This window comes from Ischnura elegans, chromosome 1 (genome assembly GCF_921293095.1).
Source record: "Ischnura elegans chromosome 1, ioIscEleg1.1, whole genome shotgun sequence".
Taxonomy (NCBI): Eukaryota; Metazoa; Arthropoda; class Insecta; order Odonata; family Coenagrionidae; genus Ischnura; species Ischnura elegans.
In genome coordinates, this window is record NC_060246.1 from 89,086,805 (window position 1) to 89,107,280 (window position 20,476).

General features: G+C 38.0%; 1 protein-coding gene across 1 annotated transcript in view; it reads left to right on the top strand.

The window, feature by feature from the left end:
- LOC124156621 overlaps nucleotides 1–20,476 on the top strand; it is an 83,604-nt gene that overhangs the window by 280 nt on the left and 62,848 nt on the right. Inside the window, exons 2-10 of the mRNA XM_046531304.1 lie at nucleotides 7,026–7,568; nucleotides 8,362–8,520; nucleotides 9,083–9,385; nucleotides 12,493–12,676; nucleotides 15,655–15,808; nucleotides 16,293–16,374; nucleotides 16,973–17,156; nucleotides 19,321–19,519; nucleotides 20,134–20,411. Coding sequence (XP_046387260.1) covers nucleotides 7,051–7,568; nucleotides 8,362–8,520; nucleotides 9,083–9,385; nucleotides 12,493–12,676; nucleotides 15,655–15,808; nucleotides 16,293–16,374; nucleotides 16,973–17,156; nucleotides 19,321–19,519; nucleotides 20,134–20,411 — 2,061 coding nt within the window. The 5' untranslated portion in view covers nucleotides 7,026–7,050. The remainder of the gene's footprint in view (nucleotides 1–7,025; nucleotides 7,569–8,361; nucleotides 8,521–9,082; nucleotides 9,386–12,492; nucleotides 12,677–15,654; nucleotides 15,809–16,292; nucleotides 16,375–16,972; nucleotides 17,157–19,320; nucleotides 19,520–20,133; nucleotides 20,412–20,476) is intronic.

The window sequence follows — 20,476 nt, forward strand, 5'->3', positions numbered from 1 at the left end:
CGTCAGTCTTGTGGAAAGAGAGAAAGTTCTTCAGCCTAAGATAGTGCACCAAGACCGACCGCGCACGCAGATTGGAAAGGGTAACAATGTCAGCCACGGACACGCGTACAGAGTACACGCGCACGACTCCATCCGCGGCGCGTTTGTTCCATAGAGCCCCCGCCGGGGATGGATCCCGCACCCTCTCGGTACAAGCACCGCTATTGTTCTGCACTTCACTTTGTCGATATCTGTGCTCCCAGCATCATAATTCTCCCAAGTCTCCCAAACATACGCGCCCTCAATCACCACTGCTGCTCAAACTACAATGCAGGGTGATAACTAATGAGTGTAGCAGTTTCATCAAAAGAAATAAATTTAACCTCACACCTGACCGAGGTCGTATTTCTTGGCGAGTTAAAAGAAGCGTTGACGTTGAGGTGCAATTATGTAGAATATTTACAGTGCTCACTTCATTTCCTCATGTCAGAACTTGGCATTGTGTTTGATGGGGTAGGCCAGAGCCGTCCCCTGAAAGCAGAAAAATAAAGAAAACATAAGAATACATTTAATGAGTCGTACGCGAGGGCATGGTCTCCGCATGCCAAGACACGGACTGAAATAATTCCTATTTATTTTAATCTGAAATATCATCTAGTATTTAGAATGCCCTTTCTTGTAATTTTTTGTCCTTATTTAAATTGCATTAACCTAACCTTACATTCATCTTGATTCCCTTAAGTATTATGTACCCATCATCTTAGGTTATCACTTAGCACTATTAAGCCGGGTAAAGCTCGTAATACAGGCTAACCCAAAGGGCCGATATTGCGTTGTTTTATCTTGTCAATTTCAGGTCCTTCAGGTGGTTAATATAAATTACAACTCAATGTTCACGGATACTCGTGATACTTCATTCATGCGGACGCCGTTACAATGTGGTCACCATTACCCGCTATACTTCCGGGGCCAACCGGAAATATCAATCCTTCAGGGGCACCAACTCACACTGACAGTGAATGGGGAACCATCCTAAGGGTACACCACAACATCAATAACTTATAACTCACGTAATTTGGCGAATACTCCTCAAGTGTCCTGGCAGGCGCCATCGCCTATCGTCACCGATGTTACGCTCTGCACTAAACCCAGCCGAATGTTTAGAGGCGCTATTGGTCGATCCCTCTAACATAAGATACGAGATCCTAGGGGCCCTGACCTCATCCCACCTCTGTCCTTGCACCGAAATGAGTGTCTATATTCCTCTTGAAATACCTTACTAATTTAACTAGAAGTATAATTGCATCTGCCAGTCTTTTATAATAGCTGCAGCGGTAAGGGAGAAAATTCAATTCATATTCGATAGAATAGGCGATTCTGCGAGAGACGGCTGGTGCTGTATGCTACGGCAACTCCCTCGGAAGAAATAGGTGAAGCCGCAACAAACTGCAGATTTCAGAGTGTCTTCATTGTAAGTACCTTGGATATGCTTTTATTTCGAGGATTGAGTGGACAGCTTGAAAAATATGCGATGCAATGGCAGTTTAGGGAAGCTATATTGAGAGGAAACGTAGCGTCGGCATTAGCTTGCTCTAAACAAAAGAGGAAGAGGTGTTCATGGGCTAGACGTACCATCCGACGGACGATGCGTTGAACGGAGTATTGAACTTGAGAAGTGCTCACCACACGGGATTCAGACCGAGATAAGGCTGCTCCTAAAAATATTGGCCACCGCCTGAATTAGAGCCCCTACCCACGCAGACACGAGATGGAAAGTCGATACTATAACTATCGTACGACCGTGATAATATTGCTCAAGTTTTAAGGAAGCTCCAAGATCTATGACTGGGAGAAGGAGAATCTTTTTCAGACCTTCACCCACTTCATAGGTTTTTTCGCAGTTACTATTTTATTATTATACCTACTTTTATATATACCCTTGGTCGACCGCAACAGTTTCTTATCCATCCGTAACGCTTCGATGTCACAATGGAGGTTATCCAGTGATGAAAGATATCATGCTCTATCAGTCACTGAACAAACTTTCCCGGTTTTCTGGTCGGATTAAAAGGTATATATATCTCCAGGCTTATAATCCGGCTTTGTTGCTCTGTATCAGGGTAAGTGGTTATTAAATATTAATTTATCGCCTATTGAAAAATTATACGCATATTCACGCCGTTGACGGGAAATGATGACGGGCCTCGATGCGTAGGCAATTGCGGATTACTTCACCCGGTCTATAACCCAAGAAAACTTATCCGAGGATCACTCCATAACTAATGTGCTCAAATTTCCTGGCACCAAAACCATTATTCTAGGCACTTCCAAGTTTTACAGTGAATGAACACAATCTTTAGGAACACCATGTCACTTTTCAACAGAATCTTCGTCCTTTTCAATAGCCTTACGTCACCTTGGAACAGGGTGGTTTCCTATTATTTTTTTATTGCCTAAATCGAAAGATTATTACTCTTGGGGTTCGCATTTCACGCTCTTAGATTTTCGAATGACGATATCTACTTTTCGCGATTAAACGAAAAGTGAAAAATTTCAAGCGCGCGAAAACGCGACGGCTAAGTAGGAATGATGGGAAAAGTCCGTGTGACGTATTTCTGGTTCCCGATGCCGCCCTGCGAGGTGACCTTGAGGCGAGGCTTGAGCGCTGATACAACGCAGGCTGCTAGCAGGTAGCACTTGGTTAAAATATGGATTATTAATACCTTATCAAACGAAGGAAACTTTCCGACCTTAGACAATTGTAATAGGTGATTATTAAGACATGTTTCCCTGAGCTCTGTACCTCATGCATGCATTGCTAGTCTCAGACGATGTAAAACTCATATTCTCTCGTGTAGAAATTAGGTCACTGTGACGTCACGTGGAGTGGAATCGCATGGGCGCCGTTCTGGCCTTTTTCAAATGAGGATAAAATTGACCATAGGCTAAACCGGTATTTCTAAAACCAAATAATTTGTATATTATGAAAACCCTAATGGTGGGTAACGAATAGTAATCAAAGCATTTCGTTATCTTTGACGAAGGAAACTACCCTACTTAGGCGTGTATTCTTGTTTGGCAAAACTCTGACTCGGCGCGGTGAATGATGATAGGTGTTTATGCAGTATGTGGTCTATCGTTGCGTCCACGACCTTCAATATTGGCGTGCCCGTTCTCACCAGATACTCATAGTGCCCACTAACTGTACAACGATCAACATCATCATCTCCGTTCACCCTCTTCAACCTTTCGTGAAAGTTTCCGACTCTCTCATTATCACAACAAAGGAACTCAAATACAGCGCGTTTCTTTTAAACGACATCAAGTGCATTCGCAATCCTATAGGGCTGCTGCGACCACGCCATGATAGTTATTGCGTTCAAAGAAATTTGAATGGAAGCGAGAAGAATGTGTGTATACATTCTATTAATTGTAAGTGCCTACAGTCAGGGGCGCAGCAAGGAATTAAGGCTAGGGGGGTTTAGGTTTAACTAATACCGGGGTGTTGGGGGTATTGAATACCCAACCAGGATAAGCGGTAGGTGAGAGATTAATAAATTGCGGAATTTTGGGATATTTGGTTCAAAATGGTGAATTTTACGGCTTTCTGAGGGATATTTTATCAATCCTTTCACTATTCTATTAGTAATATCAATGCAATTAAGTAAAGTGGATTAAACTTATAATTTCTCTGAGCTCTGTGGGGGGGGGGTATCCCTCAAAACCCCCCTCGCTGCGCCACTGCCTACAGTAACAATTGTGTAGTCAGGAAATTTGTGTGCATTAGTTTTGGAGTGCCCCTTGTACATATGTAACGAGTAATTTCCCATTACCCCGCTGTCACCATCGTCATCAAGTTTTAAGTGGTTTTCTTGTCAGGCAAATCATTTCAGCACGCGGTGAAACTCAATGTAGAGGGCAATAGCTTTGTGAATGGTGATGCATAGGTTAAATCAGTGGCGTAACTAGGAATATGCTTTGAGGGGATTAGGGGAAGTAGATGCGGTAACCCCCCCAGGAAACGGGGTGTTAAGGAAAATTTTTGAAAAATGACATCTCTGAAAATGCATTTTACATCATTTTGGCACTTAAAATTTAACTTTAACCAAATGCAGTTATTATGCATCAAATCCAGACAATATTTTAAAATAAGTGTTTTATTTCTCTGAGACTTTTGGGGGGATACATCCCCTCATCCCCCATAGTTACGCCACTGGACAATATATTTTTTTTTAGTTGAAAATTAATTACTAACCCAAGAAACGGATCAAATGGGCTGTATCCTAATTAAGAGTAGGAGAGAGAGAGAAAACGCCTAGTTGTCGTCCCTACCATGTGTTGAGTCGCGCATGCCCTCGTCTTTCCGGATGATTGTCTTTACCAATTAATTGTCTATTACCAATTTCACGTTTGAATTAAGTGAATTAAGTTGTATTTGGTCTTTGTGAGCGAAAGGAAAGAAAGGTAGTAGTCGCTTTGGAGGCGGCTTTCTCCAGATCAGAGTCTTATTTCAGAATAGAAGTCCGCGGGAAGGTATAAGGGGAATGAAAAGATCAAATATACTCTACTAAATTCCAATATTATGCCTAATTATTTAGGAATACTTACTCTCCTTCAGCTACATGGAATACCTTGTTAAAATTATCAAAAAATAAAAAATATTTTATGAAACTGATTTCCCATTGAAAGTGTTGTTCCCCTAATTCCCAATATAAAGCTTTGTAACGTAAGTCACGGGGCTCTAGTAAACCCCGTCCTTTGTTCATAGGATTTCTACCCGAACTTTATTATCTGGGCCTGAGTTATTCATCCGTAAGTGTTTAAAAAAATACTATATTTTTCCTGAAGAGATTCATATCTATTCTTGAACATCGGCATATTTATCGGGTACCCACATGTGAGGTCATGAAGTCTTGTGTGGATGTGTATGGATTATCGCGTCCCCACGACCCTTTTTTCAGCTTCGGATGGCGTTGACCACGTGTTTCATCTCTAACTTCTCCTAGTGTTCAATTTTCCGTTTTCCCGAAAATTATAAATAGATAGGCTAAGCTAAAAATAAAATTATCACTAAATATGAGATTAACCAGATTCGTAATCCGGCCTGAAAGGCATTTTATTTGTTAAAAATTAATTATTAAACCCAAAAATGGATTCAATGGACAGCATTCCAAAAAAGATTAGAAGAGAGAGAACTCCCATTTGTCGTTGCTGCCTTTGGTCGATCGGCGCATGTTCTCATTCCTCTTGATGACATGACTTTCAGCCCCGTTCTCTGGTCGAACACACTCGTCCCCATACTGCCCCAACGAAACGACTATTCGATAGTCATGAGCCAGGGTCACTCCCTCCCCTCTGACTCCTCTCAATAGAGGCAGTTTTTATTTTGTAGGCCGTCAACTAGCTTCCTATCTCACAAATACTGCTACACAGTGACTCACGGATGAAAGAGTTTTTGATACTTCAGTCGAATAAATCTTTGTTGGAAAGAGTGTGAACTTTCATTGAGGCCGCATCACTCCTACTTGACCAGCATGACGCATCATTCGTGGTATCATCTTGGAATTTGCAGGGTATACAATATAGACTTTGTCAACATTTTTCTGTCTCCCTAGCATAAAAAATTTTGCCCAGAATTTTCGCGAGGGTAAAATTAGTATATGTGAGATACTGGTAATTGTTGACAGCGGTCTGCATAGAAATGTTCAAGATGATAGTAGCGTTCGTTTAAAACGACAACCACATCACGAAAAAGAGACTTAATGCGACCGTTTGTGCGGAAGTGACACTTCATCATAAAAAATGTAAATTGGCATTTTCAGGATCCTAAAATAGACAATTTATTTCCAGGCATGTTATTTTAGTTGCAATATGGTCATAGGTCGTACCGCTATAGCCATAAAAGTTTGAAGGGTAAAGTTTAGCATATGTTTCCGTTTTCTACAGGTCACCCAAGTATTTGATCGTCGCATGACAAGATTTTACTCACTTACTACGTGGACAGCTTGTAAAAAGAGAAATTCATGTGCTGAAGGGTGTTTTTGGTCGAATATCTTCCAAATTGTACTTTATATCCAGGTGATAATATCACTGAATGTTGAGTTGCGAGACATTAACGTACTCCCTCAAGTAAAATTTTACAAGATCTTCCAAAAATTTCACTGAATCTCTTCATTTATAAATTTTTCCGAGTCTTCAGATAGCGAATTTGTACACTTGTTAATCCACTTTTATTCACTCGGTAGCCCGTTTGATTAATAAAAGGTATGATACCAGTTAAGGTTGGTTTACATGGAGTACTATACAAATCAATCCCTCCTGTAACCCTCTCCCTAATGGAACTTCCCTCTTCAACTCACAAAAAGGTTCTATTCATCCCAAATGTCCCAATCTATTCCACCTCCCTCCCCTTACTTAACATTATTCCCAGCAACAAAGCTTTCAGCATCCTCTCTCCAATCAGCACTTGCTCCTCACACATCTTTGTCTCCTACGTTTTCCCCTAAAGATCTCTCCCCGCCCTTGTACGTCCAGCACTTCGTCGTTTCTGTTCTTAGCCTTCTCATTTCTCCTCCTTACCCACACATCGAAGGCCTCCTAGACTCTTCTCTTCCTCCTTCCTCAGATTCCACGTTTCAGACCCGTCAATCGCCACACTCCTTACCAGGCTCTTCACAAGAAATTCTGACGTTACGATCCTCTTCAACAGCTACTTTGCAATCACAAATGCATCCATTGCTGATGCAATTATTTACCTAACACCCTTGGTGAGGGACCAATGCCTCCGTCACTCTCTAATGTGGTGTAAAAATGATTTTACGGTAACGCGCTATACTCTATACCACGATCTTCACTTGCTTTTCTTTAAAGCTCTAATGTAACGATCCTTTTCATTGGGTCCTTCCTATTCACGACGCCTTTTCTGCTATAGCAATTCTCTTCCTCATTTCCCCACTGCTGTGTCCGTTTCTCTCAAATGTGCTGTCCAAATACTTGAAATACTCTACTATGTCAAGTTTATACTTAAAAAAAAACATTTTTTGCAGGTAGCAGCAAATACAAGGTTTGGATATGGATAAAATCTTCCTGGCTGTGACATTGTCCTTGACGTGGGCGGCGTACGGGACGAGTTTGGCGGAAAAGGTGTTCGGGGACCCTCTAACGGCATTAGAGGGAATCAGTGGATCAGATGAGGACAGGGGTCCAGATTATTACAGACTCCCGAAAGGGGCCACTCCGCTGACTTACGAGCTGCGAATGATTCCTTTCCTCAATGAAGGCAATCAAACGTTCAAAGGAGACGTCACGATCAAGCTGATGATCAACTCTGCCACGAGAAACATAACGTTGCACTCTAAGAAGTTGAACGTTTCTGAGATTCGAATTTTTGAATTCGAACCACCGAAAGTTGAGATCTTGGTTCAGAACTTCTACCTTGTGCCGGACAGGGAATTTTTGGTGGTGGAATCACAGATGACTCTTGTGGAGAACAAAATGTACATTTTTCGTTTTAAGTTCGAAGGTGAACTCGATGAAAACAACGCTGGCTTTTACAAGAGCTCATATGTAGACGGTACTGGGAAACGGCAGTAAGTAGTAAATACTAATTGAAACAAAGGGATATCAAAATGTGAAAGAACAAGTTAATAGGTCTATCATTGTATTTATTAGTTAAGGGCCCTTGACTCAGAAGTTAATGGTACTATCATTATAAATGTTCCTTATATATGTCTATTTTTAAAACTTTTATACCAATTCAGCGGGAAAATACATACACTCCGAATCAGTGGAAAGTATTTTCTTTTCAAATTATCGTAAGTGTGGAGATAACCTATAGTGCTTCAATATTAGCGTTGACTGTCATATCGATGACAAAGTTCTAATAACACGTATGTCAAATTTTGCCGGTTTGATACAGGTATCTTAAACAAAGTGAAATAGCATTAAAAAAATAAAATATAAGCAAAAAACAACTCTTTTTTGGAAAATGAATGCTTCTTTTTCAGTTTTATGAACTTTTGGTTTTTAATTTCAGTACACAAGTAAAAAAAAATTTTATGTCATGCTCTCCTGTGCTCTCCTGAAAAGTTGCTATTTTTGAGATACGTGTTGTTAGAACTTAGCCATCTATGTGATTATTTATTATTAAGTTGCAGATATTTCAAATCTCTTACATTAATAGCGGTAGTATCCTAGAGAAATCCTGATACTAAGATTTGAGGTGACTTATTTCCTTCGCGGATTTTTCTCATTTGCTTGCAGAAATATGTGGAAACTTTAATTTTAATACTAGTTATAAACATGAGTCTAATCAATCTTAATTAACTCTTATATTATCAACCAACCTTCCCGCGTACTATTATATCACATTTCTTGTAACAGATGGCTGGCTGCAACTCAATTAGAAGGATTAAGTGCCAGAATGGCGTTTCCTTGTTTTGATGAACCACACCTTAAAGCCAATTTCTCCATAAGCATTGCGAGGCCTAGGAATATGATTACATTGAGCAACATGGATTTGAAACGGCTGCCAGTTGCTGAGTGAGTAATAAAATTAATTTGTTAAACTGTTTTACGCTAATTCTACTTAAAAATCAATAAAAACGAGTTAAAAAATGATAACACGATAATTCAAAGCACATGCGTTTTAATCGGTATCATATTTAAAAACAAATGTGGTGTTAAAATGCTGTTAAAAATAATGTTAGAAATTTCTATAAAAATTTAATTCCTTTAATTTTGAAGTCCTTTAATGCATTTAAGCCAGAGCTAATGGTATTTAATTGATTTCATATTCCGCGGACTTTTTGCAAAACTTATTCCTCGCTTACAGAAATTTCGTTTCTTGGCTAATTTCATGCCATGCATCATTGTTTATGTTCACACTATGTAGTTGTAAAAAATTTCCGTACTCATTGAAGATACGTATTTTATACTATTCATTTACTTTTTCCATGGCTATACTTTTAAGATATACTTCTTCCCTGTTGCCTTCGTTGACTAGGCGTAATTACATTTGTGAAGCATAAAAGTATCGATGAACAACAACTTAGGATATGAAATTTAAAATAATCATAATTTTCTTTGTGTTTCATTATTGAAGCCCAAGCCTTCCAGATAATTATGTCTGGGATCACTTTGAGGAGTCGCCAAAAATGTCAACTTATTTGGTGGCTTTTATCGTCTCCAACTTCACATATATGAAGGCAGAAGGTCATGAGTTCCGGGTTTGGACCAGAAGAGAGTATATTAATGATGCCGCATATAGCTTGAGAATTGGCCCAACACTTTTAGAGCTCATGAAGAATATTACGGGGATTGAATATTCTCTACCGAAGATGGATATGGTTTCCGTGCCAGATTTTAATGCTGGGGGCATGGAGAACTGGGGACTTATTACTTATCGGTAAGTGATTCAGCTTTAGTGATTTAAAAATTTTATATCGAAAAAAATTGCTTTAATTACAATGTTGCTCCCAGCTAGCTCATTTAACTAGCTATTCGCGAATCTACTGACTAAATTTCGGATTTCTCGGGACCTAAACCAGCTAGGTCGACAGTTTTGAGATGTGTGCTATACAGAAACTTAATTTATATAAATTCCGCAACACGTCATTTTTTTAAAGATTTTCCAAAATTCAAATTCTGAGTAAATCTCTTCCTCCTTAATGAAAAGGGAAGAAAATTACTATTATTTTTATTAGATAATGGGTCATCGTGAAAGACGAAACGACGACTTTGAGTACGAAAAATCAATGTAACCAATTTTTTTTTAATTCCTAAAAAATCGTATTTCTTAAAAGAATTTTCGAAATTTCCATCGAGGTTTGAGAGCGAATGATATTTATTCCCGGCTTATATTATAACCCGAGTTCAGACTATTTTATTTTAAACCAAGTTAAAAAGTAGCATCTTTTCCGCTACTTTTATTACATTCTGATTTTTGCGTGTTTTTCTGCCCACCCTAATGCAGTGTTGGCCTTTCGGGCATTGTTACGTACTGATAAGTGTGTGAGTTTTAGCGAATTTTACGATTTATATTGTAAAAATATTTCATTAATTACAATTTCCCCCCACATAGCCCATTTAACCTACATGCGAATATACTCGCTTATCCTCAGAGCTATCGTTACCACCACCATTGAGGTCGACAGTAACGTGTGCTACACACAAAAATCAATTTGTTTTATTCCGTCAAAAGTAATTTTTTAATATTTTCAAAATTTTAATCCATATGTTCGAGTTGTATATGTGGCCCGGATTCAATATGTTTTTTTTTAATTAGGGAGAATTTTCCGGCGATGATTCCATTGTATTTTTATTTTTTTCGTATTTTTCGGCCATCCTATTAAACTGTGTTGGCCTTTCGCTTGGCGAAAACAGTAGGATCAGGCGGTTGGGTGGTTATTTCCACCCAGACCTTGCAACCACCAGCCTTCAATATCAGATTAAGTTGTCGTAGTCACTTCTGCAGCCTTGTCCGTCTATATTTGACCCCGATTTGATTCAATTCAACCGTTTCCCAGTGAAAGTGGTCACCAAGGAGTCTAGCAGTCGCGCTACTAGCCAAGCATCACGCGATGAAATTGTCTGCTAAAAATAATTATTTTTACCGTAATGGTGGGATTATTCTGAATTTTATTAATATTATATTTTTATTAATTATATTTTAATAAATTTATTTTATTAATGAAAATAAACTCATTTGGAGCTGCTAAATCATTAAATGAATTCGTCAATGAGTCATTGCTTGTTGAAGGAAAAAAAAGGCAACGCCATTAAAATGAATCGTTTTCTTGATATTGAGCCCTTAGCATGCGTCTTTACTCGCGCGCCGTAGCCGGTCACCTATTGAACTTCCATACAAACCTTCATGTCTTTCTATTCGTACATAGAATCGTGTACAATTTACAGTGGAAAGGGAGGCTGCTCTCTCAGCGTTTTCTAATTGGCTGCCTGTACGCGTCCTCTAAATGAGCAAAATAAGGGAGGTAAAATTTTTTGGAGGAACATGGTGAAGGAACGTATGGAAATTGAGGTTATGAAAGCAGAACAGCAATATTAGAGATGGAATTCAGAGTGGTATTTGACTCTTTTAACTCTTTTTTGTGGCATATAAATAGCACCATTCAACGGGAAAAATTGATCTGGCGTTAGAATTGACCATTGCTGTTTATATATTTTGGCGAGAAAAACTTAAACTTTGACAGAAAAGATATAAATTGGTGTCAAAAATCAAAATGAGGAAACAGAGAAGATGGACTGCTCTTGGTCGGTTGGATCGAATACTCATATTTTTAAATTTGTATCTTTTCAGGTATGTGATCCGAGTCATTTTAATATTATTTCATTGATTTTACTGCAATCACCGATAATTGTACAAATGTTACTTCATGACGGGCCTGTGAACTCTTTTCACCGTGGTTCCATAATGATAATTATTTATGTAAAGTAAAACAGTATTTATCTCATTTCTATCTTCCATATCACCACGATTTATTGTTTAAAGCCTTAATAAAAATTATTTTTACCTGCTGCGATAATTTGAGCCTCTAAAACTAGTATAGATATTCTGATATTTTTAAAGCGAATTCCTAAAAATTATTCGTGGAAGTCAATATTTTTTCAAAAGTAAACGAATGACGACGATTGATGCAATTTTTTTCGTTTATTGGAAACTGAATCATTTCATTGTTTTGATTGAGCTCCCGTTAACCCTTTCACTGCTGTGGACGTACCTAGTACGTCCGCACGGTAGACTGCGGTGGACGTACTTTTTCTTCCTCCCTGCCATACGGTCAGCACTTTCGCCGAAGCACTTCGAAGGGACCCACTAATCCAGGACCATTTCCTCGACGAAATCACCCACGCAGGGCCGTCTCATCGGCCCTACCAGCGGGGGCCCTACCTCCGGAAAAGTGATCGCTCTGACTAAAATTTGAAAATCAATCAGTCAATCTGATCGTCACAAAATGATTGTTTTCATCGCACACCTGCCAATCAAGCAATCAAGTACGTCTTTGAACCGTGTTTCTGTGATGAAAAATACCGATTTTGTTAACTTTGATATAATGGCAGTTTTCCAGTGGTCTGCAGCCACGTTTTGTTGCAAAGTTAACAAAATCGTTATTTTTCATCGCAGAAACACGGTTCAAAGACGTACTTGATTGCTTGATTGGCAGGTGTGCGATGAAAACAATCATTTTGTGACGATCGGATTGATTGATTGATTTTCAAATATTAGTCAGAGCGGTCACTTTTCCGGAGGTAGGGCCCCCGCTGGTAGGGCCGATGAGACGGTCCTGCGAGGGTGAGTTCGTCGAGGATAGGGCCGCGGATTAGCGACCCTTCGGAGGGTGTACCACACCCATCCTGGAAGTACCTGCTCCATGGGCCAGGAAACGCATTTTAACATTTTCGCCGCATGTGAGGAGAAGGTTTCCGGAGATTGAACAGCAGTGAAAGGGTTAATAACTGGATCACTCGTAAAAATCCTCTCTCTCATATTTTCAGGGAGTCAGCGTTACTATTTAACGACGAGGCGTCATCGGCAGCGAATAAGCAGCGGACTGCAACGATCGTGGCGCATGAGTTGGCACATCAGTGGTTCGGAGACCTGGTGACACTAGAGTGGTGGACGTGGACTTGGTTGAACGAAGGGTTCGCGTCGTACTACGGCTTTTTTCTTACCGAATCGGTACGGAAAGTCTTTTTTTTCCATTGCGTGCATGCCCTTAAAGATGACGCCTCACTTCGGCTCAACCGGTAGTATATTTGAGGCGTTTATTCACGAATATTACGAAAGAGTGTTCTCAAGTCGGTCTCTAATTAAATACACCAAAGGATGAATTTGCCATGGAAAAATATTTTACTTAGCCGGGATTCGAAGCTGAATCTCCCGATTGCCGGTCAGGCGTGCTAACCAGTTATAATAATAATAATAATATCGTTTATTTTCGTAGGCACTGGGGCCCATGAGAAAATACAAGTACATCTTTCTACATTTCACATTGAGATAGATAAATAAAAGAAAAAGTAAATAAATATATATACATATGCAGTCAAATGTGAATAGTGCATATCGCCTAGTACATGAAAGAAACAATACAATATTTTCGACAAAAAAAATAATAATAAATAATCGCTCTTCGATATAACACACTAATTACAAAATTTAAGGTGACAAACAAAAGAAATATGAACAAGAGATATGAACATAAGAAAGTGAATATAAACAAGAAATATGAACATCAGTTACACCACCAAGCCATTTTCTCAGAGTGAACTTCGGGATGAGTTTTACCGAAATTTGCTCTGAGAAAATGGCTTGGTGGTGTAACTGGTTAGCACGCCTGACCGGCAATCGGGAGATTCGGGTTCGAATCCCGGTGAAGTCAAATATTTTTTCATGGCGAACTTCATCCTTTGGTGTATTTAACTTTGCACCCGTGCGCTTGACTGCGCACAAGGTCACTTGTTCCTGCAGTGCTTCGGTCTCTAATGTCACCCTCCGCGCATTTAAATGGGTTTTCAAAAGTCGCCACTCTCGTCGCTGACGGACGAAGTGATGCGAGTTCCACTGGGACATAAGGTATAATTATAGTTGGTAACCGAAATTTATAGACTTGATGATGTAATCATCAAATTCATAACTTTTAAATACAATTAATCGCAATTACAATTAGGTAATTCTGCAATCACTTTACACACACTACAATAAAATTAATTCTGCAAAATATTGGAAAAAAGTGGATCGCATTGCACTCATCTCTACGCCGCGGACATTTTTGAAAACTGATTAAAATGCGACTGACGTGGCAACAGAAATCAGAATTCTCTGGGATGAAATCGGGCCTCCTCTGTGCAGTCCCCTTGCTCTTCTTCATAATAAGCTTCGTCTTTTTTTCTGTTTCATCGATGGAATCATGTAATTGATTTTTAACCCACTTCTCATTGTCTGATCGACTTAACATTTTCAGTAGGGTGGACCAGGGCACGCATATGTGGATTAAAAAAAATGAAATTTCTAATTTTTACGTTTACACTTAGGAAATTTTCGACATTGTGTCTTTTTAAATCAATTAATAAAGTCAAATTGTGTGTATTCAGCTACTGGCCTGTTTGTGTTTTTTTTTTACTGTAAAAAATATGTTTTAAAGTCCTCGTTTGTAGCGTAAGGTCAATTTTTTGCACAGCGTACCAGCTTTTTCCTTTTTTTTCAGTTTTTGTTTTCATAATTTTTCATTTACGGCCGTTTTGTTCTTTTTCCATCGAAACTAATAAATTAATACGTAACTAATTTTTGGCAATTCCAATATTGATCAGAACCAGACGGCAATATTGAGCGTAAAGAGTTCTCGGGATCACAACCGAGTGAAGAACTGCGTTAATAATGCAGTTCCTGGCCCAGTGGCGATCCCGAGAATTCTTAACGCAGTCCATTCGCGGAGCACTAAATCTTTCTTCGGACGACAATACATTTTTACGCTTTCCTCAGGTCTTCAGAGGCAGCATTAACCACTATTTTCTTTAGTTAACAATTAAATAAATTTCTCAGATTCTGGGTAAGTATTGATCATTTCATTCTTTATCAGTTCAGCAGGTGCATCTGGTTTAGCGGTTAACGCATCTGACTGTGACCAGAACATTACACAATCGAAATCTGAAACAGTCGATTGTTTTCCTTATATTTTTACAGGTTGTTTACAATTTTACTTGTCGCGTCTTCCATCGTTTTTATCTTAGCCATGTAGCACTCAGTATGGGAAAATATCTTCCTTTTTAAAAAATTAAATTTATGAAAATAAAAGAAAAATGAATAAAAAAGTATTTAAAATTCGCATTTACATTTTAACTAAAACGAAGAATAATGAAATAAAAAAGATTTTTAAATAAAATTTTTTTACAAAAACAACACAAAAACACATGGGCGACAATCCTTACTCGCCGATCAGGTTCCTCAAGAATCATTTCTTATAAATCGAATCAGCCCCACTTTATTCTACCAGTGGTGAAAAGCTTATTTTTTTCTTAATCACTAGTGCATATTGTAATTTGTTTTTTTAGAAAAAACATGTTTTAGAAATCATACTTTAACTTTTTCACAACCTTTCTCGACGTCCCTTGTCCTGAATGTCAAATATCACACAATTTTGCGATATAGCCAACGGACATCAGCAATTAAAAATTCTCGAATTAAAAGGCTGCTAAGGGAAAGAAACTGGCTCTTTTACCCTGAATTTGGGCTGTGACTTTTTCTGGGGTCACCTCTACCCTCACTTATTCATATCTCATATTGCTGGGTTGGTTCGCGTAATATTTCTTCATATCAACTTACGCATTCATCTTGAAAATTTTCAGGGTATTCACAGGACACTCTGATCGAGAATTACATGCATTGAGTTTCCCAGTACCAAATTTGCGGTATAATAATTTGGAGGAAAGCCGACAGTCTGTGGTTCGATTCCCGGTTCAGGGGAATTTTTCTCAATAGACATTTACGTGAATTTCATCTGAATTCGTGCGTCAGGCTTTAAATATTCCACATTCAAGGTGAAATTGTAACTTTTTTAGCCAATTCGCACGTCAGGAAATCAAGAAAAATTACGAAAGTTAAAGCGGAAACGTTGCGACTTCCTTTTAACGAGAATCACTCATGGCCATATTCTGTTGCAGATTGAACCTTCTTGGAGAATTATGGAGCAATTTGTTGTTGATCAACTTCAGCCCGCATTGCTTACCGACTCTTTTACTGATCAACCGATGAACCACAGGGTCACAAAACCGCAGCATGTTCCGGAGGCCTTTGATGATATTTCTTACAAAAAAGGTTAGCGGGCGAAAGCACAGAACGTATAGCATATTTTTCTTTGTAACTCATTATCAAAAGCGAATGCCAAAAAAATTCATGGATACACTATATCAGATTGCATATGACTATTCTTTGAGGTGCGATTTTGTTTTGTTAAAAGAATTTATGTTTCAATTAATCTTAAGTGGATGCAATTTTTTGTTACCATCCTGCTTAGATATTCTTAAAATTAAAGGAATCGTGAATTACTCTGCCAAAATTAATAGTACTGTAGAGTAAAACACAGTTCACACACTCCTATTTTAATAAGAATTTAATTTTTACTTGCTTAAAGTAAAATAACTAGCACACTTTTGTGTGCTACACACAAAAGTGTGCTAGTTATTTTACTACACAAAATTTTGAATTATGTTAATTGTCAATTATAAGAAGAAAATGTTTACTTCCGCTCACTAAAATCTCCTTAAAGCTATTATTGTGAAGTAGAAATCTTTATTTACAGCTGGGTCTGTGATCAGGATGATGTCAGACTTTCTATCCGAATCCACTTATTCTCGAGGCCTAGAAACCTATTTCCAACGAAGGTGAGTCTATCACAGAACAAATTTCAATCTAACTTTGTAGTCGAATGTATTTAAATATTTCTCTTCATTCATATCAACGATTTAATTTTGAAATGTTAAAATATATTTCTGTTACTTTGAATACCTTGTATTAAAAAAAAAGAATGGCGATATTACACTCAACACTCCGTGAGGAACCATTAGCTTTAAGCCAGAGCTTCTATTATGAAGATCTTTAGAGCTTTCGTGATCATACTTGTAGGTGTGAATATTAATTAATATTTTTTATTATAATATTTTTTAAATAATATTTTTGAAAGAGTTACTTTCATCTATTTATATTTTGATAATGTGTGCCTTTGATCGCCTTATGTTTTTACATATAAGTTACGCGGGGAAACACAAAAGTAACTGTTTCACATGTGCTTGTGCACTCCCCCCGCGAAACTTTCAATACTCTTATTTTAAATACGTTATCCTCTTATCCACTTTTCAATGGATACATTTAAACGCCTCAGTATGATCTTAAAATAGCTTTGTTTTCGGTTAATGACGTAAAATACAAAAATCAAGTTTTTCTTGGTGATCTATATGATATGTATCTTTTTATCGCCTCCAGGAAATATAATTCAGCCACTGATATGGACCTTTTTGAGGCCATGGAAGCCCAGGTGATGATTGATCAAGTTCTACGAGCAAATTACTCGATCACGACAATCATGAGATCATGGTCTACTCAAGCTGGACACCCGATCATTACCGTGAAGAGAGATTATCTCAGCGGTAGAGTAACGTTGAAACAGGTAATGACAATGGATGTCGTTGCAAATATTATCATTCATCTTGCAGTGGTCCACCTTAACGGAAGTTTCGGATAGCATGGCTCCAATTTGACCTAAATTTGGATTTCTCCTTCTATCGCCCAACTCTTTTAGTCTTTTCGTCCACTACTCCCACGATGGGAGTTGCCACGATGGTTTAAATGCCCAATCCATTTTTTTTAATTTTCTTAATACCTTTCGTAAAATTTCTGGAAAAATAATGCATAGACTTTTTCTGTTGAAATTAAATGTGTTTTCTCCTGCCGTGGATATAAATGGTTTAATTAGAATCGCCACTCCCTACCCAGACGGTCAGAATTTCATAAGGAATCACACTCTAATTATTCTAATAAGGATTTGATATTTTTATACAGTGAACTGATGTGATTTATCATTCTCGGGCTTCCGAGTGCGTCAGGGTATTCCGAATTCGACGTTCAAAGGAATTCTCTTCCATCTCTCAGCTCTGCGGACGGAAAAGTGAAGCGTGAAGAATTTCAGAACCTGACCCTGTTGTAAGCCTGAGAAAGGGATTCGTCGCATAATGAGGTCGTTACCAGGAATTCATGATTGACATTGTAGAACACATTTCTTTCATAAGTTTTTAATATTATTTGGCGAGAGCGCAAAGACTCTATTCGATACATTGAAAATGTATGGATCTCTCTTCACTGATCGCAGTTCTGCGGATATTTTGAAAACTGATCGTAAAGAGACGAAGAGGCGGCATACATTAAGCATCTATGGGATGTCATGCCGACTTCTTTGTGAAGTCTTCCCGAGTTTTCTAGTCATATCTAAAAAATACACCTATTTCGATTTCACCCGCTGTCTTCACACCCACATCTTGGAAGCTTTTATTTTGTCTTATGTCTTTATTTTCTCCAGTGTTCATGGTTGTCATGCGTTTAGCATAGCACTCAAAACACGACTTCCTCTCGCGTCTTTCCAAGTTTTACTGAGAAATTAATTTTAATTCAGCTTTTCGTGGTCGAATTTTTTTAAACCGTTGGAACAAGAATAAATAGAGGATAAGTTATACTTGTGCTCATAGTAACCACCTCACGATCATGTTTTTTCGAAGTCAAATCCTTACTTACGCAAATAAGCTGCTTTTATTCGGACAGAATGATGGCCGAATTTCTCTCCCAGTTTTCGCGAGAACTGGAAATCCACCTCCCTTCTCCATAATATATTCCCCCCTCTCTACTAAGTAACCTTCAGGACTGGAGGGGTAATTGCTAATAGTCAGTTTTCATTGTGACTTTTGCACTTCTTTGATTTTGAAACTCAATAGTTAATAGTTATAAGTAATTTTTGCTATAAGAACATCGGCGCTGACGTCAGAGCGCTTCATTCAGGCAGAAGTATGTATATAGAATTCATGGAGCACAAAACCATATCGATTCACTTCACTCAAAATGCCGAAAAAGGTTAGAATTACAAATAATTAAATGTCATAAAAATACGGAAGCAAACTCAATTGCCGAATTATTGTGTAGAAAGATACAAATTTACTTGGTAAAAATTGATAATGATTTGTAACTACATGAATCTTCTGTCATTTGTCATATTATTTCAAACTCACTCATAAATGGCATCATTAAGGTACATATGAGCTTTGGCATTTCAAATTATTTCGTGGAATAGAGCCACAAAAAATAAGTACATATTTGATGTTGAATAGCTTTTATGAATTTTTTTAATTGAGTTTGTATTAAAAGTAGAAAATGATATCACTAATCTATGACACTTGACAAATTCCACTTTAAAAACCACACCCCCATATACGCCAGGCGTATCAACGTGCTTTCATTGATAAAATACAGTTTTTAGGAGCGGAAAAGACATCGGAATATTCGAAGCGTGATGATTTGATAAGTGGTGCCCGAGAAAGATGCTTTTAGCAGAATATATCGTTCAAGATGAACGGGTTCCACCCTATCTCACCGGATAACTCTAAAAAACGATAATTTTGCTGATTTTTTTCTCATTTTCATGATGTTTATAAAGCAGAAATTAAAACTTTTCTTACTGTCTAAGAATCAATCAGAGGCACGATAAGTTTTATTACTAGCAATAAATTGTTTCCGGGTTAATTAACCCCTACCTGATGAGATTTTTTGTCGTGGTTTTCATGATTTAGGAGAGATTTTATCACAATCGATCGGCCAGTGAGACTACAACAGAACTATGGTGGGTTCCGATCAAATATACGTCGCAGAATGCTGGGAAATTCAATGAATCCAAGGTTATGCACTGGATGAAAGACCGCTCGGATTCCATTTTGCTGGAAAGCCTTCCTGCTGCTGGTGAATGGATTCTTTTCAACCTTAATCAGATAGGTCAGTAATTGATTTCATTTTTATATATTGCCATGAATAGTTTAGTTAAAGCATTATTGGTTTATTAAGCTTGTAAAATACATGTAAACAGTGGGATGTCGAATCTGTCAGCCACCTATAGTGAATAAATCTCGTCTCATCGTTGAAGATAAAAGAATAATTCAGAAAGTGGTATAAAAATATGGCTTCAGTCATCATTGTAATTTTCTGAAAAATTAACATAATAACCAAGTTGTTTGTGATAGATAACTGCACCACCTTTTTAATTACATTTATCATACTTCTTTGAAATTTTCATCTGCACAGAGGGGATGTCATTGTCTATCCGAGGAGAGACTTTAATGGCGCCTACAAAAACAGAAATTATTTCACATTTTATTTACTCACCAGTGTTAATTTTTCGTGGCTTCCAGTTTGATATTAGTTTTGGTTTGCATCATACATATTCAATGTCTGTTGGTGTAAAATCATGCAATTTCGTAGTCACGCGCAATTGAATATAACATTAACATGCAATAAGCCTCCTTTAACAGGGCCACGTGATCCATTCCTTTCTGCGTTGTATTCTTTTGGGTGTAACCATATGCCTGATTATGCAAAATATTTTCTTTTAGGATTCTACCGGGTCAACTACGACGATCGCAACTGGAGGCTCCTGAGCGATTACTTGAATTCAAATGAATACCACAACATTCCGCCCGTTGAGCGTGCAATGCTGATCGACGATGCTCTCAATTTGGCCAGGGCTGGTTACATAAACTATAGTGTAGCCCTAAATTTAACGTCTTATTTGCATCGAGAATCAGACTACATTCCTCTATATGCCGCTTACCGAGGTTTCAGCTTCTTGGAATCGAGGCTATCGGAATCCAATGAGCTGAGTAACTTCAAGGTATGTAAACTTTAAACTTGACCTCATTCCTACTGACTATGGATTCAATTCCATTTATAAATTAC